Source organism: Aspergillus pseudonomiae (genome assembly GCF_009193645.1).
Source record: "Aspergillus pseudonomiae strain CBS 119388 unplaced genomic scaffold BDV37scaffold_68, whole genome shotgun sequence".
NCBI classification, from domain to species: domain Eukaryota; kingdom Fungi; phylum Ascomycota; class Eurotiomycetes; order Eurotiales; family Aspergillaceae; genus Aspergillus; species Aspergillus pseudonomiae.
The window spans coordinates 123331-151094 of record NW_022476060.1 but is presented as its reverse complement, the minus strand read 5'-3'; the positions used below and the strand labels follow the sequence as shown (position 1 = coordinate 151094).

At 49.8% G+C, this 27764-nt stretch overlaps 10 protein-coding genes across 10 annotated transcripts; 5 read left to right on the top strand and 5 right to left on the bottom strand.

Annotated features, from left to right (window-relative positions):
• Positions 1-2671: 2671 nt before the first annotated feature.
• On the top strand, positions 2672-3929 carry BDV37DRAFT_255963 (putative class III chitinase). The gene has a single exon (XM_032082785.1). It carries the CDS (start codon positions 2908-2910, stop codon positions 3817-3819), a length of 912 nt encoding a protein of 303 aa, XP_031938465.1. The 5' UTR covers positions 2672-2907; the 3' UTR covers positions 3820-3929.
• BDV37DRAFT_187780 (alkaline phosphatase family protein) lies at positions 3903-6516 on the top strand. The gene is made up of 3 exons (XM_032079601.1): positions 3903-4312; positions 4368-4506; positions 4572-6516. The coding sequence occupies exons 1-3, from the start codon at positions 4235-4237 to the stop codon at positions 6353-6355; spliced, it is 2001 nt and encodes a 666-aa protein (XP_031938464.1). The 5' UTR covers positions 3903-4234; the 3' UTR covers positions 6356-6516.
• On the bottom strand, positions 6517-8491 carry BDV37DRAFT_187774 (RNA-binding signal recognition particle subunit SRP54). Its single transcript, XM_032079600.1, has 2 exons — positions 8245-8491; positions 6517-8183 (listed from the first exon to the last, which is right to left on the bottom strand). The coding sequence occupies exons 1-2, from the start codon at positions 8320-8322 to the stop codon at positions 6678-6680; spliced, it is 1584 nt and encodes a 527-aa protein (XP_031938463.1). The 5' UTR covers positions 8323-8491; the 3' UTR covers positions 6517-6677.
• A 101-nt stretch (positions 8492-8592) lies between these two features.
• Positions 8593-9687, top strand: BDV37DRAFT_187756 (rRNA-processing protein RRP15). The gene has a single exon (XM_032079599.1). It carries the CDS (start codon positions 8647-8649, stop codon positions 9550-9552), a length of 906 nt encoding a protein of 301 aa, XP_031938462.1. The 5' UTR covers positions 8593-8646; the 3' UTR covers positions 9553-9687.
• Position 9688: 1 nt separating this feature from the next.
• On the bottom strand, positions 9689-10714 carry BDV37DRAFT_187755 (ferredoxin family 2Fe-2S iron-sulfur cluster binding protein). Its single transcript, XM_032079598.1, has 3 exons — positions 10320-10714; positions 10148-10254; positions 9689-10078 (listed from the first exon to the last, which is right to left on the bottom strand). Exons 1-3 carry the CDS (start codon positions 10598-10600, stop codon positions 9834-9836), a joined length of 633 nt encoding a protein of 210 aa, XP_031938461.1. The 5' UTR covers positions 10601-10714; the 3' UTR covers positions 9689-9833.
• Positions 10715-10735: 21 nt separating this feature from the next.
• Positions 10736-13011, top strand: BDV37DRAFT_255956 (mitofusin complex protein UGO1). Its single transcript, XM_032082784.1, has 2 exons — positions 10736-11395; positions 11476-13011. Exons 1-2 carry the CDS (start codon positions 10985-10987, stop codon positions 12595-12597), a joined length of 1533 nt encoding a protein of 510 aa, XP_031938460.1. The 5' UTR covers positions 10736-10984; the 3' UTR covers positions 12598-13011.
• Positions 13012-13548: 537 nt separating this feature from the next.
• hapX (bZIP transcription factor HapX) lies at positions 13549-15837 on the bottom strand. The gene is made up of 2 exons (XM_032082783.1): positions 15274-15837; positions 13549-15182 (listed from the first exon to the last, which is right to left on the bottom strand). The coding sequence occupies exon 2, from the start codon at positions 15144-15146 to the stop codon at positions 13671-13673; it is 1476 nt and encodes a 491-aa protein (XP_031938459.1). The 5' UTR covers positions 15147-15182; positions 15274-15837; the 3' UTR covers positions 13549-13670.
• A 1328-nt stretch (positions 15838-17165) lies between these two features.
• On the bottom strand, positions 17166-18850 carry BDV37DRAFT_296391 (zinc-dependent alcohol dehydrogenase; the record flags this gene model as incomplete). Its single annotated transcript, XM_032090104.1, has 5 exons — positions 18571-18850; positions 18426-18521; positions 18142-18369; positions 17506-18083; positions 17166-17444 (listed from the first exon to the last, which is right to left on the bottom strand). Exons 1-5 carry the CDS (start codon positions 18734-18736, stop codon positions 17166-17168), a joined length of 1347 nt encoding a protein of 448 aa, XP_031938458.1. The 5' UTR covers positions 18737-18850.
• A 718-nt stretch (positions 18851-19568) lies between these two features.
• BDV37DRAFT_273903 (glycosyl hydrolase family 71-domain-containing protein) lies at positions 19569-23476 on the top strand (the record flags this gene model as incomplete). Its single annotated transcript, XM_032085134.1, has 5 exons — positions 19569-19623; positions 20028-20107; positions 20165-20806; positions 20860-21417; positions 22007-23476. The coding sequence occupies 5 exons, from the start codon at positions 19569-19571 to the stop codon at positions 23474-23476; spliced, it is 2805 nt and encodes a 934-aa protein (XP_031938457.1).
• A 312-nt stretch (positions 23477-23788) lies between these two features.
• On the bottom strand, positions 23789-25367 carry BDV37DRAFT_296389 (uncharacterized protein; the record flags this gene model as incomplete). Its single annotated transcript, XM_032090103.1, has 5 exons — positions 23789-24368; positions 24443-24510; positions 24566-24939; positions 25012-25116; positions 25194-25367. The coding sequence occupies 5 exons, from the start codon at positions 25365-25367 to the stop codon at positions 23956-23958; spliced, it is 1134 nt and encodes a 377-aa protein (XP_031938456.1). The 3' UTR covers positions 23789-23955.
• Between the last annotated feature and the right edge of the window lie 2397 nt (positions 25368-27764).

Sequence of the window (27764 nt, the reverse complement as noted above, 5' to 3'; positions counted from 1 at the left end):
TGATAATTGTTTCGAGTTCCTTGATCTCTGCGCGGAGAGAGTCTATCTCGTTCTCCTGTGTGGAGCGTGAGGTGCGCAGGGACTGAAGCTCGGACTTGAGTTTTGTCTCGCGCTTTTCGGCGGTACCTAGGAGATTTCTTAATTTACGGATTGAGTCGGCGTGGGAAGCACGTAGATTAGAAATGGCGGTGGCGTGGGCGGTTTGGAGGCTTCGTAGTTGTGCCTGGTGGGTTTCTTCCAGGGCAGTTTCTTTTTGACGGGTTGTTGGAGGGGAGGGTGGAGGGCTGGGTTGTTGCGTGTTCTTTTCTTCCTGCAGGCGCTGGATTGTATCCTGGGCTTCGGAGTACTCATCTCTCAGCTCGTTTAGTTCACGACCGGCCTTGTCCAAGTTGGATTTGAGTTCTTCTGCTCGTTTCGACAAACGGGTGTTCTCCCCTTCGATCGAGTTAATGAGAGATTGGGCCTCTGCGGCTTGTTCTTGGGACCGCTTTAATTGGGTCTCTAGCGCCTCTCGCGTTGATATCGCTTGTTCCTGTTCAGTTTGTAGCTTTGTCAATTCCTCACGTAGTTGTTCTAGCTCTAGCTCACCCGAGTCGCTGCCTTTCGGAACGGCTTCAGAGCGAATCGGCATGGAATTGATCAGCTCCAGAATATCTTCGTATGTGTTGCGGCCCGTCTCCCAGGGGAGATCCGCGGCCATCGCTTTGAGAGCGTTCTCCTGCGCGGTCACTTGCGACTGCGCGCGACTTAGATCGGCTTCCAGTGTGCTATTCTTCTCCTCTAGAGGCCGATTTCTGATCTCAAGCGTGGCAATCCTATCCTCCAGGGTCCGGTATTCACGATTTGCGCGGTCTACTTCCGCTTCAAGCTTCTGGATTTCCAGAAGGTGATCATCAATTTGGGCCTTCAGTCCCTCAGTTTCGGTATTCTTCTCACGTAGTTGCAGCTCCTTGGCTGTTGTAACTTCATTAAGTTTGGCGAGAGTCTCGTCTAGCGTAGCGTCTCGTTTTTTGAGTTGCTCTTGGGCTAGATTTAATTGCTGGCGCAAATTCGCGATCGTCTCTAGTCTCTCGGAGTCTATATCTGTAGGCGCCAGTCGGTCTCGGAACTCTTTTCGCAGTTCTGCAATCTGTTCCTGGAGTGCACTAATTCCGGTTTCATTGACCGAGGCCCTCATAACAAGAGACTCCTTCTCTTCATTTTGTTTTTGAAGTAGCTGAATTTGCTCACGCAGGAGCGAGTCATCGTTCCGGTTTGCATAGGCCTCATCCAGCAGAGCTGTCTTCTTCTGTAGTTCTGCTTGCAGATGTTTTATCTGCTCTCCAGCGGAAGCAGCCTCCAAGACCCGTCTGTGATTCCTTTCAAGTTGTTCATCTCTTTCTTGAACTGCCTGTTTCAACTCCGCAATCTGTCTGAGCAAATCGTCTTTCATATCCGTCTGGTCTGTACTGGAAGTTGGCTTATGTCTGCGAACCGACGGTGTCTTCACCGTATCTGGCTCATCATCTGGATCTTCCTCGATGTTCTCCAGCTGCGTCACCTCCTTCGAAAATGCATTGACCCTACGCAACAAATGCGACGGCGTAGACATATCAACGGGAGCAAATTCGCTGTACTCGCCAAGCTCTGCCTCATCCTCCACAGCGGGCTGCTGCAGTTGAGAACTCTGCTGCTGTTCCTGCTGTTCCTGCTGTTTTTGCTCTGGAGACTGCGGTCGCGGTGGCTCCTGCTCCTCCAGTGCCGGTTCTTCTTCTTCTTCTTCTTCTTCCTCCTCCACTTCTCCTAAATCCTTATGATCAAAGGTGTCGTCGTCGTCGCCCATGAGATATTTCTCTAGGTTGGCCGTGAAATCCTCGGGTCCGCCCACATCCGACAATTGGTCCTCATGAGGGAGCTTCGATTCCCCGAACGGTTCGTCGTTCCGCTCATCCAGACCTAGCTGACCGCTGGGGAATTGGTCAAAATCAAGCGTGTAATCTGCCAGGCGGGCGTCGAGTTCCTTCGCAGCGCGATCAAGCGATGATGCGCGAGAGGATGGCGGCGAGCCGGTGGGCGAGCGCGCGTCGCCGATATCGTCGCCGGCGCGATGGGAGATTGGGCTTCGCGCACGCTGAGGGGATCCCTCAGGGCTATGGTTTACGCTCGGAGGGGAGGAAGGCATGAAGAGCGGCGTTGCGAGGGTGGACGCGCCCACTGTATCGTGAGAGGTTGTGTCCATGATGAGGGTTGTCGCGGTCGGGGTATAAGTGAATGCTAGAAGTTATAATGACTTGGTTAGGGCGACATTATTGGTCCTGCAGATGGGGTGAATTGTGTCATGTATATCGTGCGTGGACTTTGATAACGATAACCATCAGATAGAGTACATACGTATGTCGATGTAACGGACGCGCCTGGACCGGCGATAGTACAAGGAACTCGGGTCGGGGCCGGATTCCTCAGGCTTCCATCTCTGGGGGTGTTTATTATTGCTCCATATTAGGTTTAGCGTAGAGTGAAGCTCGATCTTAGATGTACTGTACAGAGTACGGACGGAGTACGTATGTACAAACGGACGCATGGAGTAATCAATACAAATTACCAGAATTACCGTATTGTAAAGAGACACCCTTACCAAGACCAACCCCAGAGTGGATTTAAGACGGTACTAAGTTCTTGTAATCATGGCTGATTTCCCTCCTCTGATTCTCTCTCCAAACATTGACCCCCTGAGGTGCGTTCGGACTGGTCTTCTGTCCATACCGGTCGCGAAGCAATGAGAGAACCTGACGGCTAAGCTGCGGCCCCCCAGAGACCGTCTGTAATCTCTCTACCCCGCTGTTGCTCCTCATCGAAATGCTAGACTTGGTCCTGACTAGTGCAGCGCACCCCAAGTTAGGTCCAACCTCCCCTCCAAGCTAAGAGACAATGCCTCCCGTACCTGCGCAAGCCGACCGATGCCGGGTGATATGCTATCACCAGACACTTCGTCCGGATCGAGGCCAATATGTGTCCGCGCTACCGTTGGTGCAGAACAACACTGGTATCACGCACCTCATCATTGCTGCCTTCCACCTAAATGCCGAACCGGGACATATTACGCTCAACGATGATCCTCCCCACCATAGCATGTACGACGAGCTGTGGGAAGAGGTGCCTGTTTTGAAGCAGAGAGGGGTGCGCGTCATGGGAATGCTGGGAGGAGCAGCACAAGGTTCCTTCCGCTGTCTGGACGGTGATCAGGACAAATTCGAGCGGTACTACCTGCCTCTCCTAGCCATGATTCGGCGTCATCAACTGGAAGGGCTGGATCTAGACGTGGAAGAAGAGATGTCGCTTTCAGGTATCATTAGACTGATCGATCGACTCAAATCCGACCTGGGAGACAGCTTCATTATAACGTTGGCCCCGGTAGCAGCGGCGCTTCTAGGGATTGGTAATCTTTCCGGGTTTGACTACCGAGAGCTTGAGCGGCAACGGGCATCGAAGATTAGTTGGTATAATACACAGTTCTACAACGGCTGGGGCCCAGCGGATGATCCTCGTATGTATGCGGCGATCGTCGCGCAAGGATGGTCGCCGCAACGCGTCGTGTACGGGCTCTTGACGAATCCTGGCAATGGGTCGCAGGGCTACGTTCCTCGGGAGATCATCGGGCCTATACTGGGCCAGTTAGTAGAGCAGTTCCCCAACTTTGGCGGCGTTATGGGCTGGGAATACTTCAATTCCAAGCCCGGGGAGCGCGAGAAGCCCTGGCAATGGGCTGCGGAGATGTCGCTGAGCATGCATATGAAGGATTTGGTCATGGCTTTTTATCAAGGCCTATGGCGAGCGGTTTGAACGTTCTCCGAGGTATGAGGAATCAACAACGATAGAGACCTACGCCCGAGAGCATAGAATAGACAAACGATTGTCCATTACATTATATGCTGCCGTTTGCATTCTTTCATTGCCGGAGATATGTAGAATGATAGTAGATTACTTACACTGCTACCTGCGGAAACGATCTACTAGTAGTGTGTTATGCGCGTACTTGGTACCTACTTTTTAAGGCACCTGGCTGGATCGTCCAATGTCGTCATACCGCCAACACTATTCATTCCACCGCAACCCCGACTTCATTCTCAGGTCCACTGCTCTACCTTCCAGAACGTCACCTGAGGTTCTGCTCTAAAGCTCTAACGGACAGTAAATAATTCATGGCCCAAGGAACACTAGAAATCTCACAGCGCGCTTGAACCGTTTTCACGACGCTATGGTGTCCTTGCCGCGAGCTGCCGCAGCCACGAGCTCCGTGATACTCAGGCTTGCCGCCTTCATCTTCCTTCGCTGGGTACGTTCGTTCATGTTCGTTCGATTACAAGTAACGGGTGCTCATTCGTGTGCAGATCCCCGGTCATCATTTCCCACCTCTAATCTTCACCTCGCTAGTGGTGTATTTGTCTTCGTTGTTCTCGCTCAGTCGGTCGGCTGATGAGAACACCGCCAATCGCCCCCATGACTTGACACGCTCCAAGAACACTTCGAGTATATATATTCCTATCCTGTACAGCTTAATCACTCTAGATTTGCTCACAGAAGGCTGTATGTAGGGTCTGCAGAGCCTCCAGCTAAGGATAGCGCTCTCAAGACGCTTTTAACGGGACTGCCATCCCCCAGCTCGCCGTTGGTCACACGGCTGACCGTGCTGGTTAACATTGTCCTTACGCTCTTCGCTTCCGACCTTCTACTCCGAGGGGTGGTTTTCTATCCTGCAAACGATGTTGCCTTCTCTCGCATTGGCTATGTCTCCCCAACTACAGCGAATTTACTCGTTCGAGAGCCGGACTCCGCTCAACTACCCCTGGTGGTCTTCTACCAAGAAGTGGAGCAGGAGGACCCCTTGAAATGGGTGGAAGAAGGCATTATATATACACTTGATGAATCGACGGATTTCACAGCTTCGGTGACTTTAAAGAACTTGAAACCGTCCTCGCACTATCGGTACTCTTTGTCCAACAATCGCACCGGCTCTTTTGTCACCGCGCCTCTTCATGGCTCGAAATCTGCCAACCGGCTTAGCTTTCTGACGTCTAGCTGCATGAAGCCAAACTTCCCATACAACCCGCTATCTCATCCTTTGCGTATTGAGGGGATTGAGAAGATGACCGAGACCGTCAGCAAACTGCCATCCTTGCTTCGGCCGGCATTTATGTTGTTCCTCGGTGACTTCATCTATATCGATGTTCCACAGCGCTTTGGCTCGTCTGTATCACACTATCGCAGTGAATATCGTCGTGTGTATTCGTCTCCTTCGTGGTATTCTCATGGTGATGCCCCGGCTATCGACCTGCCGTGGTTACACACCCTAGACGATCATGAGATTGAGAATGACTGGTCGAAGGGCAACAATACAGCTCCCTATTTGGCCGCGGCTGACCCCTATATCCATTACCACGTTAGTGTGAACCCCCCGATCCCGGCCACTCCTTTCGCCAAGCCAGAAAATACAACGTATTTCTCTTTCATTAACGGTCCGGCGTCATTTTTTATGTTGGACACGCGCACCTATCGCTCCGAGCCCGCCCAACCGGACTCTACCATCCTCGGTTCGGCGCAATTGCAGTCCTTGCTTGCATATCTGTCTCGTCCTGAACCAGCCGAAGTGCGCTGGAAGATCGTCGCCTCCAGCGTTCCATTTACCAAGAACTGGCACGTCGGTACGACCGACACATGGGGTGGGTTTCTGAATGAGCGTCGCACGGTGTTTGAGGCCATGTGGCGCGCCGAGCGAGAGCTAGGAATTCGCATCATCCTGCTCAGCGGAGACAGACACGAGTTCGGGGCGACTCGGTTCCCTGATCCAACATTTGACTACACGCCCGACGAACTTCTGTCCGATACCGCCGGCGAAGGCCTACACGAGTTCAGTGTTGGCCCGCTCAGCATGTTCTACTTGCCCATCCGGACCTACCATCAAACCGACAATGAAGATGTCACGGTCAAATACATCCCAACCGGTAACACCAAGTACGGATTAATCGATATCGACATCCGCGATGAGACCGTACTCACCACCAGTGGCAAGACGGAAATTGTACCCAGTTCCGTCCTTACCTACTCACTCTACGTTGACAACGATGTCGCCTGGAAATATAGTCTCAGCGTCCCACTGCCCGGGTATGAGCGTGTTGTTGCCTCGGCTGCCTCTGTCAGGCACCCGCGATTCCTGCCAGGTAAAGTCCTTGAGGACAATCGTGAAACAGTTGGATGGGATACCCAGCTCAGGGCCGTGGTCAGTCAGGTGGAGGATGCAGGGGGGCAGCTAATTAGCCAGGTTAGGGATCAAATCTCTAAACTTTTGGATAAAACGGGAACGGCGGAAAGACTAATTTGAATATGGACATGGAACCGGCATAGATAAAACATATAGTATCAAAATTTCCCTGGCGATAATGTATCCATTCACACTGAAAACATGTTAATGTACAGTATATACAGAATACCGTCACTATTGCAACCTCCTATCGACGTGTAAAATGTCATGAGTATCGTTCGTTGAAGAAGTTAAAATTATACCATGGCAATGAAAACAATACGCGCCCAACACCATCCACATGCTGTATAATCGATCAATCGTGACCCATTAAGCGGTATCACCACGTAACAAACATACAAGAGAGAAAAGAGACATGACATGAAAAGAAGCAACGTTGGAATCACCGTCCTCTACCGCGTCCTCCGCCGCCCATCAATCCGCTCATTTGACTCATCATTCCCTGTAGATCCATACCTCCGAGGCCTGGCAGACCACCACCGCCGCCTTGTCCCTGAAGCATCTGCATCATCTTGGCCATATCGCCCATACCGGGCATGCCAGGGAAACCTGCGCCACCTGCGCCGCCCATGGATGCCATGCGTTTCTGCATCGCGGCGAGCTGCTGTTCTTTGTTGCCACCCTTGAGCATGTTCTGGGCTCGTTGCATCTGCTTCTTCTGCCCACCGACGCGCTTGGCCATACCCGCCATCATGCGGTGCTGCGACAGCAGGTCTTCGACCTCACGCACGGTCGTGCCGCTACCACAAGCGATGCGCACCATACGGCTGGGCTGCTCCACGAAAACCTTTCCATCACTGTCCAGCTCCGCTGTTGTCATACTATCAAAGATGTAGATCATGCGACGGAGTTTAAGCGAGCCATCTTCGTCATCCAGCCCAGCAGTGAGGTTGGACAAGCCAGGGATCATGCCAGAAAGCTTTGACAGGGGGCCCATTTTCATGATCGAGGAAATGTTCTCTCGGAAATCGCGCACCGTATAAATACCTTCAGCGATGTGCTTGTACGTCTCCTTGGCTGCTGCTGAGTCCTTGGTCACGGCTTGAACGTGCTCGACCAATCCTGCCATATCACCCATGCCCAGAAGCTTCTGGATGAAAGCTTTCGGCTCGAACCGTTCAAGATCCATCATATGTTCACCCGTGCCGAGGAAGATGATGGGAGTATGTGTAGCTGCTACCGCGGAAATAGCACCACCTCCAGCAGCATGGCCGTCCGTCTTCGTGATAATGATGGCACCAAAATCAGCCGTTGCCTTGAAGGCTGCCGACTGAGCTTCGGCCGCCTGACCAATCGTACTGTCGAGAACCAAGATAGTCTGGTCCGGGGTTACAGCAGTCTGAATCTGGGTCATTTCCGTGAAAAGTTCCTCCTCCTGCTTGTGACGACCGCTGGTATCGACGATGATAATCTCAAACCGCTCCTTCTTGAACTTGGCCACACCCTCAGCCGCCACCACTGCGGGGTCGGTCTGTGTCAAACTTCCATAATAAGGGATCTTGGCCTTTGTCGCATTCTGTTTCAACTGATCGAACGCACCGGCACGGAAGGTATCCGCACAGACAAGGGCCGTTTTGAAGCCTCGCATCTGATAATGTCTAGCTAACTTGGTACAAGTTGTCGTCTTACCGGCACCCTGTAAACCAACGAACATAATCACATTGGATCGGCCCTTCTTGGGTCGGAACGGCTCTGCATGTGGATTGACCAGAGCAACCAATTCGTCGAAGACCGCTTTCTGAATCAACCTCTTCTTATTGACGGCGGGGGGCAGGGAGGCGAAGTTGACACCGGACTTGATAGATTTCCGAAGTGACTGGACGAGACGAACGTTTACGTCGGCTGATAATAGTGCAGCACAGATCTCTTTCAACATGTCATCAAAAGCCTACAAGGCGTTAATTGCACGAAATCCCCTCGAAAATTGTATGCACATATTGGCCACCAACCTTCTCGTCTAGATTGTTGGACCTAGTTAGGTCATTGACGGCGGCGTTGATACGCCGCCCGAGATCCTGAAGGACCATGGCGGGCAATCTGTTAATCGATAAAAAAAAAAGTAGATATCACCGTATAATCAACAAGGACCAGCGAGTGCGGAAGTTAGCTGATTAGAAAGAATTATGGGAATGCTTGATGGATAGGTAGAATGTCGGAGAGGCCACCAATCTCAATCATTTCCAGTGCGGAGAGTCTGGAGCGGGCAGTCAGCCAATCAACAACATTATTTCCCTTCCGCCTTTGAATATATTCGAGACTTACAAGAAAAAGTAAAAAAAAAAAAGAACCAAACAATTTATATATCAGCACGAAGAAATTACCACCGCTGAAATTTGACATTCTTAATTATCATGCCTCTATCAACTACAGCAAAGAAGCGCAAGGTCTTGGAAGGTCTGCAGGGCAAAACTGGTCGGCCTCAAAAGAAGTTCAGGAAGCAGCGCGAATACCACAGCAGTTCCGATGAAGCGGAAGATGACGAACCAACCGATTTTAAAGCTGTCAGTTTGGCAGATTCCGATGAGGATGAGGTCGAAGTAAAGAAGCCGAAGAAACAGACGAAACAGACGAAAACTTCAATTGCTTCAAAGAACAAAAAGGACGAAGAGAGCAGCGACAAAGACGACAGCGACGAATCGGCTGACAGCGATGATAAGAAGGATGAAAAGCACGATGCTTCGGGCTCAGACGTTTCTTCTGGTGCTGAGGATGAGGATGATGATTACGACTCGGATGCGTCTATGCCGACATCAACTACGGACCACAGAGCTGTCCCCAAACGGAACGATCCTTCGGCGTTCTCTACCTCCATCTCTAAGATTCTGGCGACAAAATTACCTTCCTCTGTCCGGGCGGATCCTGTTCTGTCACGCAGTAAAATAGCCACGCAAGCCAGCACCGATTTTGCCGACGAGAAATTGGACAAGCAAGCACGCGCCAAACTGCGCGCCGAGAAGCAGGAAGAATTGGATCGCGGTCGGATTCGCGATGTTCTGGGAATCCAACGAGGCGAGGCTGGCGCTGTCGCGGAGGAAGAGAAGCGTCTTCGGAAGATCGCTCAGCGTGGTGTGGTGAAGCTTTTCAATGCGGTTCGTGCAGCCCAAGTGCGCGGAGAAGAAGCGGCCAAGGGTGAGAGGAAGAAGGGTACCATCGGTATTGGCGAACGAGAGAAAGCCGTCAATGAGGTCAGCAAACAAGGATTCCTGGAGCTGATTAGTGGAAAGAAGGGCAAGCCTTTGAATATCGAGGAGGCTTGAACGGAGATTCTGTATATGTTAAGAACCAGGCATCTCTTAGGCGTTCGGGATTTTCTTTTATTTGTTTGATTGCACGTTTGGATTAAAAGTTATTCCTATTTACAGATTCTTGCAAAATAGAATGGAGATGAGAATACCCAATAGTACAATATACATTTAAAACCAGTAGCCTCCGACATTTGCTCGGTCGTCCTAAAATGCTGCTTCATTGTATTGCTTGAACGCGCTTTGAATCCCCCCAACAGATACCACCACATCACGGCACAATGTCCTGGTGGGGTTTATTTCTTTGGCTCAAAGTCACTCGCCTGCAAGTTGCGGGTCATAGAGGGCAGACGGACAACTAGTCCGTCAAGCTCCTTGCTCATGATAACCTGACATCCTAGCCGAGAAGTCTCTGTCAGTCCGAATGCCAAATCCAGCATGTCGTTCTCGTCGTCGGATGGCTCTTCCATCTTGTCGAACACGTCCGGGTCCTCCACGATGACATGGCAGGTCGAGCAGGCACATGAACCGCCGCAGGCTCCTAGCGCGGGGAAAACCACAGTCAGTAAACAGCCTTAAACATTGCGCCCTGCCCCAAGGGGATGCGAACCTTCCATTTCAAGATCATTGGCCTGCGCAATATCCAGCAAGTTGTCCCCCTCGGATACCTGGAAGTCGTATTTCTCGCCATCCTTATCAATGAACGAGATGTTGAGTCTGCAACGAGGCAAGTGGTTAGCACATACTCCATGGGATAGCCTCATAGATAAGTCATGACTTACTCCTCCCCGGGCTTCGGAGGTGTGATGTGTCCATGTTGGACTCCCGCGGTGGCCGAAAAGCTTCGGTATTCTGGGTTCAATCCGTTCCATGACCGCCGTTGACTCACAGTCAACCCAGGTCTCTTAGTGTGCAATGCGTACTGATTGGAGGCTGTCACCCGAGGACTCTGTGAGGAATAAGTAAGGAACCGTTTCGATTGGGCGCGACATGCGCGATCCCCGGGGACGGTCTTCGGGACGGCATGACGCAAATTAAGGAAAGTTTCTCTCCAGAACGACATGTTTATAGAACACTAATGCGGCGAGGATAACAAAGAACTATAGTACCGAAAGTATAGTGAGTAGACACCAGAAGAGTAGATTGCCGAAAGGCAAAGGAGTATAGAAAGGAAAGTCTAGGAGAGGGACGTTTTCAATTGGAAGTCAATCGATTGGAATCTGGAGGAGAAAAAAAGAGTAACTCCGAGGAGAAGGCGGGAAATTCGGACATAATCATTCGCTGCTTCCAACTTAACCTTTTTTTTGCTCGACCTTTTTTGCTCTCCGCCTTTGGGACCTTAACGGTAATTTTAATTTAATAACAATTCCAAAACTCCGACAAGAACATCCGCCCTCCCCTTTCCACAAGAAGAAGACGTTCATCTCTCGATACACCCCTCTCAACGATGTCATCTTCTCGTGAAGGGCTCAATCCTCTGCGCCCTTATTACTTCCCCCCCTCCATGGGCCTGGAGGCCGCCAACGCCACTTCATCCCCTCCAGATGCGTCATCGGCCCATGTTTTTGGAAGCTCTGCCCGCGACTTGCTGTCCGACTTGGACTACTCAGACTATTTGGAAAACTCCCCCTCGGTATCAAGCTGGATTAAAGATGCCTTGGACCGTGCACTTTGGAAATATACCAGTCTGTTGACCGCACAACCGTTTGACGTCGCGAAAACCATTTTACAGGCCTATGTCGTGCCGGGCAGCCAGGATGGACAATGGCTTATGGATGGCCATCGGAGGCAAAGTTCGGGTGCTCAGGGCGATCTCTATGATGAGGAGGATGAGGATGAGGAAGAAGAAGAGGGAGTTGTAAGTTCTATGTGGATCCCTAGAGGGACTAGAGGGGGAAACAATCTACCTGAGGGCTAACGTTGCCATACGTCAAATAGGATGCGCTATCCTCAGATGATGAGAGCAGTTACTTCACGTCGACAACCCCCGCCGCCTCATCACCCTCAAACTCACGATCTCGAAAATCTCGACGCCATATCACTGATCGAATGGGTTACATTCAGCCCTCAACCCCATCGTCCCGGAACGCTTTGAAAATCAAAAACCCAAGCTCCCTGATGGATGTACTGTCTCAGTTGTGGACTACCAGCGGACCAACATCCCCATGGAAAGCAACCAATGCCACCTTCATCTACTCCCTACTCCTCCCGACCTTGAACACATTCATTCGCAGTCTTCTGTCAGCCATTGTGGGACTACCAGAGGACGATATTTCGTCCTCTATGACAGCAGACATTCTGACGTCGACCTCTCCAATCGCTACCTTGGTCCTGTCATTCATCTCTACGTCCTTGTCTGCATTGATCCTCTCCCCGATTGATACGGCACGCACACTCCTCATTCTCACGCCCGTCACTCATGGACCCCGCTCCCTTATACGTGCCATCCGACAAATCCCGACTCCCAACTGCACGGTACCCCCTCATCTAGTCCCAATCACGATCCTCCATTCGAGTTTGCCGAACTTCATAATGACCACCACCCCGCTCTTCCTGAAATCGTACCTCTCCCTTGACCCCGTCCTCAACCCGTCCATGTGGAACTTGTTTACTTTCATGGGGTCCGGCTTGGAACTGGCAGTCCGGTTCCCTCTGGAAACTGTGCTGCGTCGCGCGCAGATCGCTACTTTCACGTCCCCAAGCCTCCGCCAACAACCTACTAGTAGGCTACCTTCTGCAAAGCCCTCAGAGGCTGTTTCTGCAGCCCCAGAGATCGAGACCATCGTTCCGACACCCCGTACATATAGGGGTATTGTCGGAACGATGTGGGGTATTGTCTACGAGGAGGGTGTTCAGCCGAATCCAGAGGCTGAGAGGGCGCAGGCCTTATTCGACAAGCCCCTTGCGCTGAGGAAACGGCAAGGCCAGGGAATCCATGGCCTCTATCGCGGCTGGCGAATTGGTATGTGGGGGATTGCCGGTATCTGGGGCGCCAGCTTTCTTGGAAGCCCCGGTGCTGTCGGGGAGGATGGAGCGATGCCCAGTGGAGGCCGCTTTTGATCAAACCGCATGGCATTGAAGATTCGTGTATCTGACACCCCCACAGTTGTCTCAAGTTAGCCCACCTGTTTATCTTGTTACCATACCCACTCCCCTTCGCTTTTCATCCTTGTCCTGCTCCTAATCAAGTCCTCGCTCCCTCTACACCCTATATTTTTTTTGTCCACCTAGCTGGCGCAAGGGGGGTGAAGGCGTTGGACCTGTTTGTGTTTATTTTGTAGATATCAACGGCGGCGATATCCTTCCTGACAGTTCTTCGAATCTCCTTTCCCTTTTGTTCCGGTTGTTTACATGGGGAATATGTACATCACTCATCCCACTTTAGCGTCATGATACATCAGCCATCTCATCTCCCTATACAGAGCCATTCATTTCAGATAGCAGTGGCAATGAATCCGTTCCATCTGTTTCAAAGGAGTTCCCATTATGATGAAAATACACCTCGTATGTTGGTAAACAAATACATCAAACCAACCAGATCGCCACCCAGAAATACCCATTCCATCTAACTAACATGATCCCAACTTAATTATCCAAACCAGTGAAACTCTCTATTGAATGAAACACGACTGTTTTCATTTGAGCCGCGGCTCGACCCGTACACATTGTTCTTTTGGGTCATGTTCGTCTTGAGTTTTATTTTTGAGTCATCCGAAATCATCCCAGAATGCAAGCAAATAAAAAAAAAAACGCCAGTCATTCACCCATCTGATCATTGGAGTGAATTGTAGTCATTCCGTTCCATCCCATACCATGTCGATCTATCTAACCCCCCTTTTTTAACGTAAGCTCGAAGTGAAGCAAGAAATAGCCCTTGCTTCTGTTTGTTTTTTCATTCAAGCCCCCTCAGTGCATGTCACAGAGGTCAACATAGAACAAATACCATGGAAACATGGGCCCGAAGACCGAAGATATTAGAAAAAGAAATGCAGCCCGCCCTATCATGAGTTCAAAAAAAAAAAAAAAAAAGATAGTGTATAATACAAACTCAGACGCGAGTCAAGTTTGGGTATCATAAAGAACGAAAAAGAATTAAAAGAAATATATGGCATGGATTCATGAACGTCTTTAGCTTATTTGTCGGCAAACCTCCGATCAAAGTAGCGCAAGACGCCCATTACACTCGCTGCCTCGACCTCGAGGGCCGCCCTCGAGGAGCATCGATCGGGCGATGCAACCTCCTTCGGATTTGGTAATGTATGCAGCTTAGGAAGCCACGTAGAAATTTCATCGCTGGCACGGGAGAAATTCGGGTGTCGTGACAGTGTCGTGAACGCGTCAGCGCAAGAGAGTGTTAGTGAGGGCGTCGTAGATCTACCAGATGTCGATTTGGCAGCGGCAGCACGCGGGGGGTTGGAACTGCGTGACTGGCAACACCCACCATCGGCGCCTTTACCGCCGCAACATCCGGAGGAGGCAACGCTGGCGGAGCGAGAGGCCGCCAGCGTCTTGCAAAAAAGGGTACTCTTTGGGTCCGCAAGACATTGGGCACAGGTGCCAGGGCCATTCGCACAGGGATTAGTTGCCTGACTAATGGACGGCAGAGTGACTTCAGAGCGAACGTCGCCATCGGAGGGAGGTGGCGTGAATTGAGACAGGTTTTGAATGGGTGCGAGACGGTTGTTCTCGAAGGATTGTCGGCGCTGCTCTTCCTGGGCGGCCATTTCCGCACAAATACATGGGGTTCCATCCTGACAAAAGCCGCACGGATCAACCGCAGGGGATGAAACAGCCGTGGTAGTGTCTTCCTGCGGTTGAGGGGCAGCAAACCGAGTGGTAAAGTCGATTTCCATCTCCTCCGGGTCGGGCTTTATCTCAGGCTCGACACGCCCTTGTCCAGTGGTGCTAAGACGATTGGAATTCAACGGCTCAACGCCTGGCATTGCAAATGCATCTTCAATACACTGACAATGTGTCGAAGAACAACTAGGACAGCCCAGTGGCACTTCCTCCCGCTCATCATGGGTAATACCGCCGTTTGCGTTGCTCGGCGAAGACCTTTCATTCGTAGCTCGTCCAGAGCTAGATTTTTTGGCGGACACGCGAGTCAAGGGTGCCCTACCAGCAGGAACATTTTTATCCGAGAGCGACGACCGGAACTCTTTAACAAGGGCTTCCTTCGCGCTTCTTTCTACTGAGACTTCCTTCTCCAGAGCGTGGCATCGGTCGCGCCACCACGTCATTTCATTTCGGCACTGTTCGACTTCATGAGACAGGTTTGAAATTTGTTCTTTGAACGCTGCCACATGAATATCGTGCTCCTCTTCGATTTTCTTAATTTGGTCTTCGAGCTCATTGACGCGGGCGGCTCTACGTTCCCTGAACGCTCTTTGGGCCGCACGATTCTGCGCCTTTCGTTTAGTAGGCGGCGTATCCGTGGCAGGCTTCCGGCCAGGCTTGGGACGTGGTGGTATAACCCATTCCTTGGAGGTGACGGATCCGGGTGTACCCGGTCCGGGAGATGGTGAAATGTTTGGCTTGGCGGCAATTGCGGGAGCCAACGGAGCTGGAGTGGGCGCAGGGGCTATTGAGGGTGCGGGAGTTGCCATTTTGTTCAGGATTGCCTCTTTCTTTCAAGAGGAATTCTGGGTAGAAGTTAGCGGGTCATGACCCCGGGATGCGGGTGTAGAAGATAAGGGTGAGGGTGGAAAGTGTAGGAAAAGAATGTCCACGGACCAACAGGTGGTGTCACTTGATCGCGGCGGCCGGAAGAGCGGAAGTGCGCCCTTGCAGCCAGTAAGCGAGACGAAGGATTGGTGAGCTGTGAGAAGTGCAATCTGGAAGCAATTCCCCCTGGGTTCGAACTGCCAGAGCATAGAATCTCTTGGGGGTATGAATGAACGAAATAGACTCGATATGAAATGCAGAGGAAAGGAAAGAAGGAAGCCGAGGAAGAGGGGGAAACAGGATTGGAAAAAGGTGATCGGATCAGATTAGATTATCGTGCGGTCTCCCCGATTTCGGCGAATGGTGGAGTCACTTACTCGCTTGGGTTCCTTATTCGTTGACCCATACTTTTGCTCCCTGGTTATCAATCAATGGAGACGTTGGCGTTTGCACGTATTAGGGCATGAACTAAAGCTTCCTTCTGCCCTGCAGTGAGCCTAGAGAGAAAGTACCCTGGATGCTGTAGTAGGTATGCACAAGAACACACCCCTCTGGCGCTGGACACCCTCAACATATCAAGAATAATTCCTCGTTTTGTGGGAAACTTACCGAGTCTCATAGCATGTATGTAACCCTAATCTGGAGTGGTGACTTCAATAATTTCCTACAGACTCCATCCTCAATCCCATGGAACTTGAAATTTCCTCTTCCTTCAAAACCACGAAGTGGATGTGGTGGATCCTACATACTCTTTTCGGTACTAGACCAGTGTGGAATCTGCTCACCCGCGGTGGCCGCCATCAACCTTGGCTTTTTTTTTTTCTTTTATTTGTCTTTTCTTTTTCGTTTTCTATTCTCCGCTCCTCTTTCTTCTAAAACTTACATGATTTAATCCAATAGGGCAGTGTTACAATAGAATGTTCCCTACAATCAAAAATCCATAACATAGTTCATAATCTTCGGGTACGGTTGAGTTAGCTCTTGGTTCAGCTAGAGCTATGGGAAAACTCGAATTACAAGAAAAGTCATCAGTATCTCAGGTAGTCATACTCTTCCCTATGAACTAAAGAAGAATATATCTTGAAAAAAAAAATTTGCATTTTCATTTGTCACTTTTCTCCCGTAGAAACGCGACTATAATGGTAATGCTTTCCATTCGGCACTTCACATCCCTCCATCATCTGATCTTATCTGATCCCGGCTTTACCACATTGGGCTATCTGATGCCGTAATACGCTAAACCGTCCATCGACGATCGCTTGAACAGACGAATCCTGTTAACCTTGTTTAGCATAGCTGACTGGGACCAATGCTTTATAGAGGGGACGGGAGGGATTTTTTTTGCTTTGTTTTACTAATATCATGGGTTTCAAATCCCAGCCACCTATTGTCTGCCTTCCTAATTGACCTTGTGTCCTGCACGGTTTCGACGCCGATCAACGGAATCAAACGGGCGAAACCCGGACTGAAACTGTTGTGGTATTTTACCACGGAGATTCCCCTGGTTGACCGACTTTCGTAGGGAACCTGTGCATGGCAACATGGTCCCTCTGGGCCCCCTGGGTCCCTTGCAGTAAGCCAATAATGTGGAGTATGAGAACGTGGAATAGGCGAGCAATCGCCTCATGGGATAGAATATGCTTGTAAGGCAAAGCCAGCATTAAGGGACCTAGGGTTCTGTATTTCGGATCCAAGAAACATGCTCTACACTCGGACTAGATTACTATTTGTGGGAAAGCTGAAAGTACTCCGTTCTCCACGTACATTGACTGTGCTGTCCTTGACACTGGCTGGACGAGTTGCCATCTGCCGGTCCTCGCCGATTGAAATGCCAATCCTGTAGCACGAAATTTTTCATCCTTGGCTTTTACTTTCCCTCTCTCTCTCTCTTATTGTGCTTTTAGTTTGCATGTAGGTCAATCTTCGTATGTAGAAATTCAAATAATAGTAAGATTATCCGTTCAAAGCTCGGTCAGCTGGGGCGAGCCTTCCGTCGGGGGTGATGAGAATTTGGTCTGCACATAAACCTTCTGCATACCTTTGTCCCGTCTCTCAAACGCCGCGTACAATTCTGGCATATTCTCCAATGGTACACGGTGGGTTACCATGTCCAATGGATTAATCTCTTGCCGCCTTATGAGTTCCAAGAGGTGTTCCCAGTATTTCTGGACTGGAGCCTGGCCGTTGCCGATGAACCGGATACCGGTTTGCATGAGAGCACCAATATTGAAGTGGTTAGTCTGTATAGCAATCAGTCAATACCCGAGGGAAAAATCTGCAAGATATGCAGGTCTTGCTTACGTAGCCAGCGTAGACCCCGGTTATGCCAATTCGTCCAAACGGCCGGACAGCAGTGATCATCTCATTCAGAATTTCCGAGGTGTCTGTCTCCATTCCCAGAAGCATCTCAAAGTAATGCGCCCATCCTTTGGCGTACTCTCCCGCAGCACATTCCAGTGCCACATCTGGCCCTCCAGGTACAATCTTTTTTAACTGGGAGGTGATTGATTCTCCTCTTGGTAGGTTGCTGAAATCTATTGTCTCAAGCTTTGGTATCTTGCTCTTGACAAAATCCAACCTCCATGCTCCCTCTCCTCCATCGATAAGGATGACACGAGTGGCCCCATGGCTAAAGCTGTATTCCACTGCCATCTGGCCGATTGGGCCTCCGCCCCAAACAGCTACAACATCGCCTTTCTTCACGCCCGTATCAACCACACAATGATACGCGGTCGCCAGGACATCTGAAAGGTAAAGGCCTTTCTCATCTGGAACGTCCGCTGGGAGCTGCAGTAGATTAACATCGCCGTAAGGCACACGCACGTACTCTGCTTGGCCTCCCGCAAACCCCCCGGTAAAATGGCTATAACCGAACATCCCTAGGGTAACAAAGATAAGCTTCAGCTGACAAGAGACATCCGGATACAAGCCATTTACCTGCTGTCCGTTTACCATACATCGCATTCGTAATGGAGTTTTCATTTGTCCGTTCACAGGCTGACGTCAATTGCTCCTTACAGTTTCTGCATTCTCCACAAGCAATTGGGAAAGCTGCAACAACGCGATCTCCAGCCTTGACCTTCTTCACAGTTGGTCCCACGCTTTCGACAACGCCACAAAATTCATGGCCGAGAACATCACCCTTCTCTAATTGAGGAATGACACCTAAGCCGAGGGGTGAGCTGGCAAGTCTATCGATGGCCACTCGGATGGATTCATACCATGGTATAGATGAAGATCACTTCCACAGATTGTGCTACCAGTTACCTTGACTATCACATCACCTTCATCTACAACTCTTGGTTTTGGCATCTCGACTGCTGACTTGTTAGGCTAGCCGTTTCTCGATTATGTTTCAATACGTACCGATTTGAACACTGTTCTTTCCCTGCCATGTCGTGGCCTTGATCTTCTCTCCCGTTTCCTGCCCGTAGGCTCCCTTGTCGTAGTTACTCACATCGGTTGCGACGGTGGCATTATCACTATGCCCAATCACTTTTTCCACGAGATTTGCGGCTTGAGATGCGGCCATTTTCAGCTATTGGAATAGTTCCAAGAGCTCTCTGATCAACTTACAGTCCTAATTGCGGATGGTGCTTGCGTGTATTAAAAGGCGACATTTCAAGAGTGACTGTTTAAGTACATCATCCGGACTGACATCACTATGAGTCGCCTGGGGTAAAGTTCTTGGAACGCCCAACCATAGTCGACTGGCTTAATAATGATATATTCCAGCATTGGAAATTTTTATGGCAATTTTTGTTTTACATCATTTCTGTTTCAAGCGTGAGCGCAGTGGTGGGACTTGCCCTGAAGCTGATGACGCCATTTGCAAACCCACTCAAGATTGAGCCTTGTCGGTGAGAGAAATATTGCTTGGGAAGCTAGGCTTCATGCATGATAGTCACCCGGTCGAACAGAGATAGTGATAGATCAGAAAGGCATTGCCAAAAAGCTATGCCTCTCCAATGCCCAAGAAACTGCGCCGGTCATGTGAGTCGAACAACTGGTCAATTCGGTGCGATCGACAAGACGAAAGAGGAAATCCGTCCAGTCGAGACCTAAACCGATGCATGTCCGTATGTGTGTCTACCTGATAGACCACATCCTATCTACCCATGCTTCGTGGCGATATCTATGTTGTTCTTCAGTTGCCGAGAGGGTCCTGTACGGTCAGATGAGGGGGATCTCGTCCTTTTTAAAATTCCCTTCGCCCCTCTCTGGCGTTTGGAATATCTCAAGCTTCTGCATGCCACTTCAATTCGTGTTCAGCATGCTGCATTTTTGAAGCGTTTGTCTTTGATTTCTTGCTCCGCTTTCGATATTCCTCGCAGCCACGTGGTGCTCCACTGTCAAGTTCCACAATGAAACACCATCTCGATCGTATTATCGACCATGTCCATACCCCGGAGAAACTCCGTCCCCATAATCATAATCACCACCACCACCACCAACAATACCAGCAACCCCCAATGGCACAAGGTCGGTGAATCTCCACTTGCATTTCTATCATTTCCAAGAAGAGAGGCCAGTTCAATTGAACCTCTCCTATACTCGGCCCATAGGGCACTCCTATGCTATTCTACACTACAGCATCCTCGAAGCTATAGCTTTTTGATTTGTTGTACCATATTCATGCTTTTATTTCCAATTGTGTCTTTCCTACTACACGCATCACTCAAAGGCCCGGCTGTGCATATAATACTTGTGTTTCTCAGATGTTAATATTTGAAATTTTCCGGAAATCTCAACATAAACTAGACCTTGTTTCGTTTCACATCAAGGCTAAGAGGCTCACCATACATCGTCTTTTCACTTAGCAGTGCCCCCCGTTGTTGCTCAACCTCCACCGCAGGCCGTCCCCACACCGCCTGACTCGCATAATGTTTTCGCCCACTTCATCGTAAGGAAAAAGCCCAGTCCTCACAAACGGGCGTCGTGCTATGCTGACGGATACTAGATTGGCAATGCGTATTATATGACGTCAGATCAGTGGGAGTCGGACATTGTAGAGGCGCAGAAAGCTCACATTGATGGATTTGCATTGAACGTTGCACCGCAAGACCATCACACCGATCGAGCCCTCCAAGCAGCATACGATGCTGCTGAAAAGATTGGAAACTTTTCCCTGTTTATCTCGTTTGACTACCTGTCCGGTGGGCCTTGGCCGGCAGATCGAGTTATCACCATCATCAATTCTTATAAGAATCGAAAGGCGCAGTTCTACTACAAAGGGAAGCCACTGGTATCCACATTTGAAGGTGTGGGCAACGCAGGTGACTGGCCGAATATCAAGTCCGCTACGGGTTGTTTATTCATCCCCTGCTGGACGAGCATGGGACCAGCTGGTATACGCAATGTTCTGAATGATATCGACGGTGCCTTTAGCTGGGATGCTTGGCCGGTTGGTACAGAAGACATGAAGGTGACAAACGATCTGGAGTGGATGAAAGCTCTTTCAGGGAAGCCATACATGATGCCCGTAGCTCCATGGTTCTACACGAATCTCCCCCAATGGGGAAAGAATTGGCTCTGGCGCGGAGATGATCTATGGCACTATCGTTGGAAACAGGTCATTGAGCTGCAACCGCCTCTTGTCCAGGTATGGTCACCTTTATTTAATGTCGGCGATTTCCATAGACTTATATTTATCAGGTCTTGAGTTGGAACGACTATGGCGAGACGCATTACATCGGGCCCATCTACGAGGCTGGAGTGCCTGAAGGGGCCTCGCGGTACATCGCTAATCACCCTCATGATGCATGGCGGACCTTTCTGCCACATTATATTGACGGGTATAGACGGAACATCGCGAACTGCCACAGTAACCCAGTCAGGGCTTCCCCCCACCAGAAGTACCCCATATCCTATGCGGACAAGATTGTCTATTGGTACCGATTAAACCCGGGGCAGTCGGGTAGCGCCGACGGCACAACCGGGAACAACCCAGGCATAGGTCAACCAGAAATGAAGCCGCATGAGCTCTCTCAGGACAAAGTGTTCGTTAGTGTATTTGCCACTGAGCCGAGCGAAGTCCATGTCCAAATTGGATCAGGTCCACATTCTGTTCTTGACGCCGTCCCCGGTGTCAATCACGGATCTTTCTCCTTTAAAGGGCAGACAGGGCCTGTCAGGATCTCTATTATGCGAGGTAATCGGGAGGTCGTGACAACCACGGGCCCAGCGATTACTGAGCAATGTGCGGGTGGTGTTGTAGACTGGAATGCGTATGTTGGTTCGAGCAGTTAAAGTGATGATTAGGGTTGATTCAACCGCCGCAGGCTGGATACACCAGGTTCGTTTCTCGGCGTTGGCTTTTTCAAGTCTCGCTGTTTGATACTTTGTGCCTTGAATTCCCCATGATCTCAAAAGATTTTTAATATCCTAAATACTCGGTACTAGTCCTAGTAGTTATTGTCTTGAAAGAACACATTCATCCAATTGCATCATTTATTGAGCGTGTGACGTCGAACTGCCGTCTTGGCGGATCGGCGTGCCTGAGGTTGGTTCGGTTCCTGAATTAAAACCGAGGAAGTGATGGATCGTTTATCAGCGTCCCCGATAAGGCGTGACCGCCATTCAGCTCCAGCTCAGCTGCTCTCTCCTCCTTCTCCCCTCTTCAGAACTCTCCCCCATACCCCTTGATTCCTCCTTTCCCTTGCTACCAATTCGCTTAGACCATATTCCGACGAGATATCTAGCAGTTAAACTAAAGAAATTTCAACTCCTAGCCTTCGACATGACCAAGAGGAGTGTCCTTGATCTCCGTGATTCTGCCATGGCTTATCGCCTGTCGGCCCAGCTTCCGGAGCCCACCCCAGCTACCATTGCGAGCCCAGTGGCGAGGACTGGCTCTCTCGCCCCGGAAGATTACACAAAACCATATTGCGAATTCATGACAGCAAACCCTACGATATTTCATGCGGTGGACGGCTTTACCAGGCAACTCGAAAGCCAGGGATATAAGCGACTTCCCGAGCGCGAGACGTGGAACTCCAAGTTAGAGAAGGGTGGGAAGTACTATGTCACGCGAAATGGCAGTGCTTTCATCTCATTCTCGATTGGGAGAGACTATAAGAGTGGCAATGGAATGGCCATTGTTGCAGGTCATATCGATGCCCTCACCGCCAAATTGAAGCCCGTATCCAAGCTGCCCAATAAGGCTGGCTTTCTCCAACTTGGAGTCGCGCCCTACGCAGGCGCTCTGAGTGAGACATGGTGGGATCGCGATCTCTCAATTGGTGGCCGTGTCCTGGTCCAGGACTCCAACACCGGGAAAGTCGAGTCCAAATTAGTCAAGCTAGACTGGCCTATCGCCCGGATCCCAACCCTGGCACCTCACTTCGGAGCACCCTCGCAAGGCCCCTTCAACAAAGAGACACAGATGGTGCCTATCATTGGCGTTGATAACTCCGATCTTTTCCAGCAGCAAGCCCCGTCCAAGACGGACCGCGATAGCGGGATCAAGCCCGGTACATTTGCAGCCACGCAGCCCGAGAAGCTTGTTAAAGTCATATCCAAGGAGCTTGGTATCACAGACTACAGCTCGATTATCAGCTGGGAGCTGGAGTTGTATGACAGTCAACCAGCACAGGTTGGTGGCCTGGACAGGGACCTGATTTTTGCTGGTCGCATTGACGATAAGCTCTGCTGCTATGCCGCTCAGGAGGCTCTACTTGCCTCACCGGATAGTACTTCAACTAGCTCTATCAAGATGGTCGGTATGTTTGACGACGAGGAAATTGGAAGCCTGCTTCGCCAGGGAGCTCGATCCAACTTCATGAGCAGCGTCATAGAGCGTATCACGGAAGCCTTTTCACCCAACTACGGCCCCAACGTGCTGTCTCAAACTGTGGCGAACAGCTTCTTCGTTTCTTCGGACGTCATCCATGCCGTCAACCCAAACTTCCTTAATGTCTACCTTGAGAACCATGCTCCCCGCCTGAACGTCGGTGTGGCCGTTTCGGCTGACTCTAACGGTCATATGACAACAGACAGTGTGAGCTACGGATTCATCAAGCGTGTGGCTGATCGTTGTGGCTCGACTTTGCAAGTCTTCCAGATCCGTAATGACTCCCGTAGTGGCGGGACTATTGGACCCATGACCAGTTCTCGTATTGGCATGAGGGCCATTGATGTAGGGATCCCGCAACTGAGTATGCACAGTATCCGTGCGACTACCGGTAGCTTGGATCCGGGACTGGGCGTGAAGCTGTTCAAGGGCTTCTTCGACTATTTCGAGGAGGTGGACAAGGAATTCGCAGATTTCTGATGCTCTCTTATGGGAAACTTAGGGAAAGTTTCCATGGATATTTATGCCCCATCTGGAATATCGACGTGGGATCTGTAATATCTAGATCTATATATACATTTGATAGAGTTGTTCAGTTTCCAATTCAATTGTCTCAGGATACTCATGTACTTTTTTTTGTTTTTACTCACATCGAATAACTCTCTGCGCAATTCATCGTGCATTCAAGACATATTTGTTATGTTGCTCCGTAATCTATTAGTGATTTGGTAAGGTTGTATATATACAAAAAGAACGATATAGAGCAACACACGGCCAAGAATAGACTCAATAGAGTATAAAAAGAGCAAGCGATTTCAAAACGCCTGCGAGAAGAAAGAAGAATCGCAGGAGAAAAAAAAAACGCACAAACGAATGGGATATCTCTATAAAATAGCCTCCTTCTCGCGTTGAGAACAAGTCCCACAATCTCGCCAGGGCTCTTCCACGAAAGCCCCCCATCATCGTGAAATCGCCGATCCTACCGCGGTCTGCACCCTTTCAGGATCATCTTCCATACTCTTCGTTTCCTTCAGCACGAACTTCTCCTTGCTGTGAATGTCTGTTGGAGGGACATGTGTCAGAGCCCTCTCTGAGTCGGCGCAGTGGCTCCCGAACTCGAGATCATCCATCGCCGTGATGGTGGTCGAGACGGTTCCTGTCCCTGCTCCGCCGCCCCAGTATGTCGGGGGTCGTCCGTGCGAGAATCGCCTGGGACCGTAGCTCCGGCGGTAGCTTTGGTTCCGGCTGCTTAGGGTCGATAAGAGATGGGGCACGATGCGGGATACGAGAGGTCGCAGGGTGGGGAGGCAGGCGCAGATGATTCCTACGTTGCATTCGATGGCGGACCAGGAGGCGGCGCCGACGTTGTCAACTGGTATTTTTCGTTAGAAACTTTATGCCCTTTCTTTGGGTTGCATGTATCTGGTCAGTGGGAGGGAGACGTACAGGTTGGATCTGTGGAATCGGCGATCTTTTTAAGGGCGACCAGACGACAGATACTGGTGATGCATACGCTAGGACAGCGGTTAGATATAAATTGCCGATAAGGTGGAAGATAGCTGGGCTTACAATCCGCCTAGTGCAAAAACGGTGATCAATGCAATCTTCTGTCTCTTGGGGAGATCTAGTTTCGCTAGAGCCGGGATAGGGATGATCAGAATAACAAGGTCGGTGGTGATATGCATCGAGGCATTCGAGAACCACAGCCCTTTGTCATCCAAGCAGTACCCTTCAAGTGTCTTGTCCCAGAATTTAGCCACGGGGATGCAATTGAGAAAGCCACTCAGAACTGCCCAGGATCCGTAGACGCCGAGTATGGCTAACATGACCCAGGTGATGAGACGCATGCGTCGAGTAGGGAAGACGCGGAAGTACTGCAGAAGTATCGAGGCTTTGGCGCATAGAAGTGCGGCATTGTAGAATGGAATAGTAATCCAGAATGCCTGGACAGAGGTAAGTCATGTCAGTCTTGGTGTACTGCAGCTGCTGGAAGCTGCAATTATTTCTATACTCACTTTCATCTGCTTAAGGAGGATGGGTGGTGGGATATCAGCGCCATGCATACCCATTCCGTTCAATGCTTCTATGATATAAAAGGCCATGAAAACATAGGAGAATGTCTGGACCGCCACGTTAGTGCTGATGAACTCTGTGTGTGTGTGTGTGTGTGTGTGTGTGTTAGCCAGTGATAACTTACCAGAGCGAGCATGACCATATAATCGTTCGACTCCATGCGCTTCATTATGCCAGCACGCGTGTAGACTCGGGCAAAAACGAAGATGGTCGCTAGGCTGGTGAATGCAATGCTGATTGCCATTCCACTCTTGCCTCCAGAGGAAAGATATGACTGATCGTCACCCCGCGGGTGCATGATGTGTTGGATACTGGTACTCATTGCAGCAACCCACAAAAGAACAGATCTTTACAGCTTCGCCTCTGCAGGAGAAAAAATAAATAAAAGCCCCGTCAGGATTAGAATCTCAATATATGTCTCGAAGGTTAGCAGTTCGTGTGACAACCGAAGTCACTCAACCATAGCACAGGCCGCAATGGCCCTCATGTACGCCGTAGCACTCAGTGGTACATTCAAGAGGGAACAGCCCATGGGCAGCTGGCTGAGGAATGGGTCGAACTATAAACGTCACTCAAAACCCAGAAACGGCCAGTATTCATGAGGGATAGACCCAGATAAAGCATCTCGTCCACGGAGATCCTCCTTGTCTCATTTGCTTCTCCAGGTTTGCGGGTCTGACGCTAAGGCAGTGACAGGGACTAGGGCTAAAGTCTCATGAGGACAAAGGGGAGATAGGAAAGCAAGTAAGGGAGAGATCGAATAAGCTAATCATTAGGAAGAAGTTACTGTCGTAGCCTTTGACATTAGCACGTCGATAGATAGAGTTTTCTTTTTCTTTTTCTTTTTCTTTTTTTTGTTTTTTGCTTTTCATGGCTTGAAGCCTTGACCTGGGTTATGGAGCCAAGGAGGGCCCCTGCGGCATAAGGATAGCGGCGAGTTCCAGCCCTTTGGACTCGACCCGATTATGGGTTCAACTGATCGACAGTGACAGGAGCAACTAGCCCTGGAAATAACCCGGTCCAGTCATAAAGGGTGTGGGTAATGGATCAGCGACGTATCTAAACCTTCCAGAACTGTTCAACGCTGTGCGTATGTAGTGACAGTCATGATTTGCACAGAAAGAGGTACTTTGTACTCGAGCTTAACCTACGCACCAGCAATAAAGGCAGTCACAGCTGTATGTATGACAGTTTCTATCGTGATGTATACAACGAGCTCCGCTCAGGTCTGAAGGTAACACGATCGTGGCGACGAACAGGATTCATGCCCTAGGGGGCTGCATCTGGAACTGTCAGGGATAATCTCCTCCCGGCCCCAAGCACTAAGCAGACTACAGTGTGTGTTTTATTTTATTTTATTTCTTACTTTTTCTGTTTCTTTTTAATTTTACTCTTTTCTTTTCGGGCTAGTTCTTACCAAGCTTCACACGCTCTAATTGAGACAGGATCTTCCCTGACATCATTGTTCCTCTCTCCCTGAAAAGGGAGTATCCGGTCAGGGTGAGGCTATACTTGGTAGGGTCTTCGAGCAAGGGATGCATGTAAACCTTTCTTGCTCCCCCCTGGACCCAGGAGAGCTTTACGGTTCTTATTATACTTTCTCTCTTTTTGAGAAGTCCCGGTGAGAAAGACAACATCTGAAAGGAACTCAGCCGGGTCAGTTCGGGAGAATATGATAAGTCTAATTCCCTCTTAAAGTAGCTTCTGAAAGGAACGGGTTTCCGCGAGTGACATCGCCACATTGAATAACGCACATGCAGGGGGGTGTAAAGTACCATACAGCTGGATCTTAACTTCCATATGCAGATGCACGGATAGTCAGAATTAGTCGCCATGCGATTATCATGTCGTTGGTACGATGGGGACGGTGGTGGCCCGTGGGTGTGGAGTGTGCGTCAATGGAGTTGATACCTCACAAATTCTCCCCACACCAGAATACTAAAACGAAGAGTTTTCACAATAATATCGTTTCATAATGGGAATTATTCTCAATTATCGAGTGTAGGGTTTGCTGTCTTTCATCTCTCGCTTTCATGGACGTGGTTGCGTACTATTGTCCCTAAAAACTTGGCTTGCAACTTCGGGCACAACAGTTCAAGTCCAAAATTGATAGCGTCAACTCTACTGCGCTTGAAGACCCCTATGATTGGAGGCTTCAAGCGAGGCTCCTCGTCTCTCTCAAGGTAAGCGTTGGGCTCGTTGAACTTAACGTCGAGGTACGTTGACATTGACGATCTAGATTTGCTTTATTAGAACCTCAGCGTGGTTTTACTCGTGGCACCGAGAATAATGGACTACTACTAGTATGCTTAAAATTGTACTAGAGATTTTGACAGTTCCCAGTGAAGTAACAGCCAATTACAACCATTAGCAGCGCCATCGATAGCTGGGATACTATTACGTACCTCTCATTATACCATTTCTAGTAGCACATGTGGGATGTTTGCCCTAATGGATATGGATTGGCTTGACAGTACCGACAAAGCCACAAAATCCCATGTAGGTTCCTGGCACATCCTAGTTCGTATGAAATATAAAGAAATTGGGTAATCCAGTGGAGTTAATATGTCACATAATTCCATCTGCAGGAGTCTGTGCGAGACTGTAAGAGGCACCCGGTTGCCTGGATTAGCTATTTATATATCCACTGGTCAATTGCAGGTGATATTGTAATTAATCTTTTTTTTTCCCTTAA

Bases quoted from the DNA above. Each gene is read 5' to 3' on its own strand.
- BDV37DRAFT_255956 (XM_032082784.1), top strand. From the start codon at position 10,985: ATGTCATCTTCTCGTGAAGGGCTCAATCCTCTGCGCCCTTATTACTTC. The intron at 11,396-11,475 runs GTAAGTTCTATG...TACGTCAAATAG, and splicing joins AGGAAGAAGAAGAGGGAGTT to GATGCGCTATCCTCAGATGA.
- BDV37DRAFT_187755 (XM_032079598.1), bottom strand. From the start codon at position 10,600: ATGTCGTTCTGGAGAGAAACTTTCCTTAATTTGCGTCATGCCGTCCCG. The intron at 10,255-10,319 runs GTAAGTCATGAC...GCCTCGTTGCAG, and splicing joins CCTCCGAAGCCCGGGGAGGA to ACTCAACATCTCGTTCATTG. The intron at 10,079-10,147 runs GTTCGCATCCCC...TCCCCGCGCTAG, and splicing joins CAATGATCTTGAAATGGAAG to GAGCCTGCGGCGGTTCATGT.
- hapX (XM_032082783.1), bottom strand. From the start codon at position 15,146: ATGGCAACTCCCGCACCCTCAATAGCCCCTGCGCCCACTCCAGCTCCG.
- BDV37DRAFT_255963 (XM_032082785.1), top strand. From the start codon at position 2,908: ATGCCTCCCGTACCTGCGCAAGCCGACCGATGCCGGGTGATATGCTAT.
- BDV37DRAFT_187780 (XM_032079601.1), top strand. From the start codon at position 4,235: ATGGTGTCCTTGCCGCGAGCTGCCGCAGCCACGAGCTCCGTGATACTC. The intron at 4,313-4,367 runs GTACGTTCGTTC...ATTCGTGTGCAG, and splicing joins CCTTCATCTTCCTTCGCTGG to ATCCCCGGTCATCATTTCCC. The intron at 4,507-4,571 runs GTATATATATTC...GGCTGTATGTAG, and splicing joins ACGCTCCAAGAACACTTCGA to GGTCTGCAGAGCCTCCAGCT.
- BDV37DRAFT_187756 (XM_032079599.1), top strand. From the start codon at position 8,647: ATGCCTCTATCAACTACAGCAAAGAAGCGCAAGGTCTTGGAAGGTCTG.
- BDV37DRAFT_187774 (XM_032079600.1), bottom strand. From the start codon at position 8,322: ATGGTCCTTCAGGATCTCGGGCGGCGTATCAACGCCGCCGTCAATGAC. The intron at 8,184-8,244 runs GTTGGTGGCCAA...AACGCCTTGTAG, and splicing joins CCAACAATCTAGACGAGAAG to GCTTTTGATGACATGTTGAA.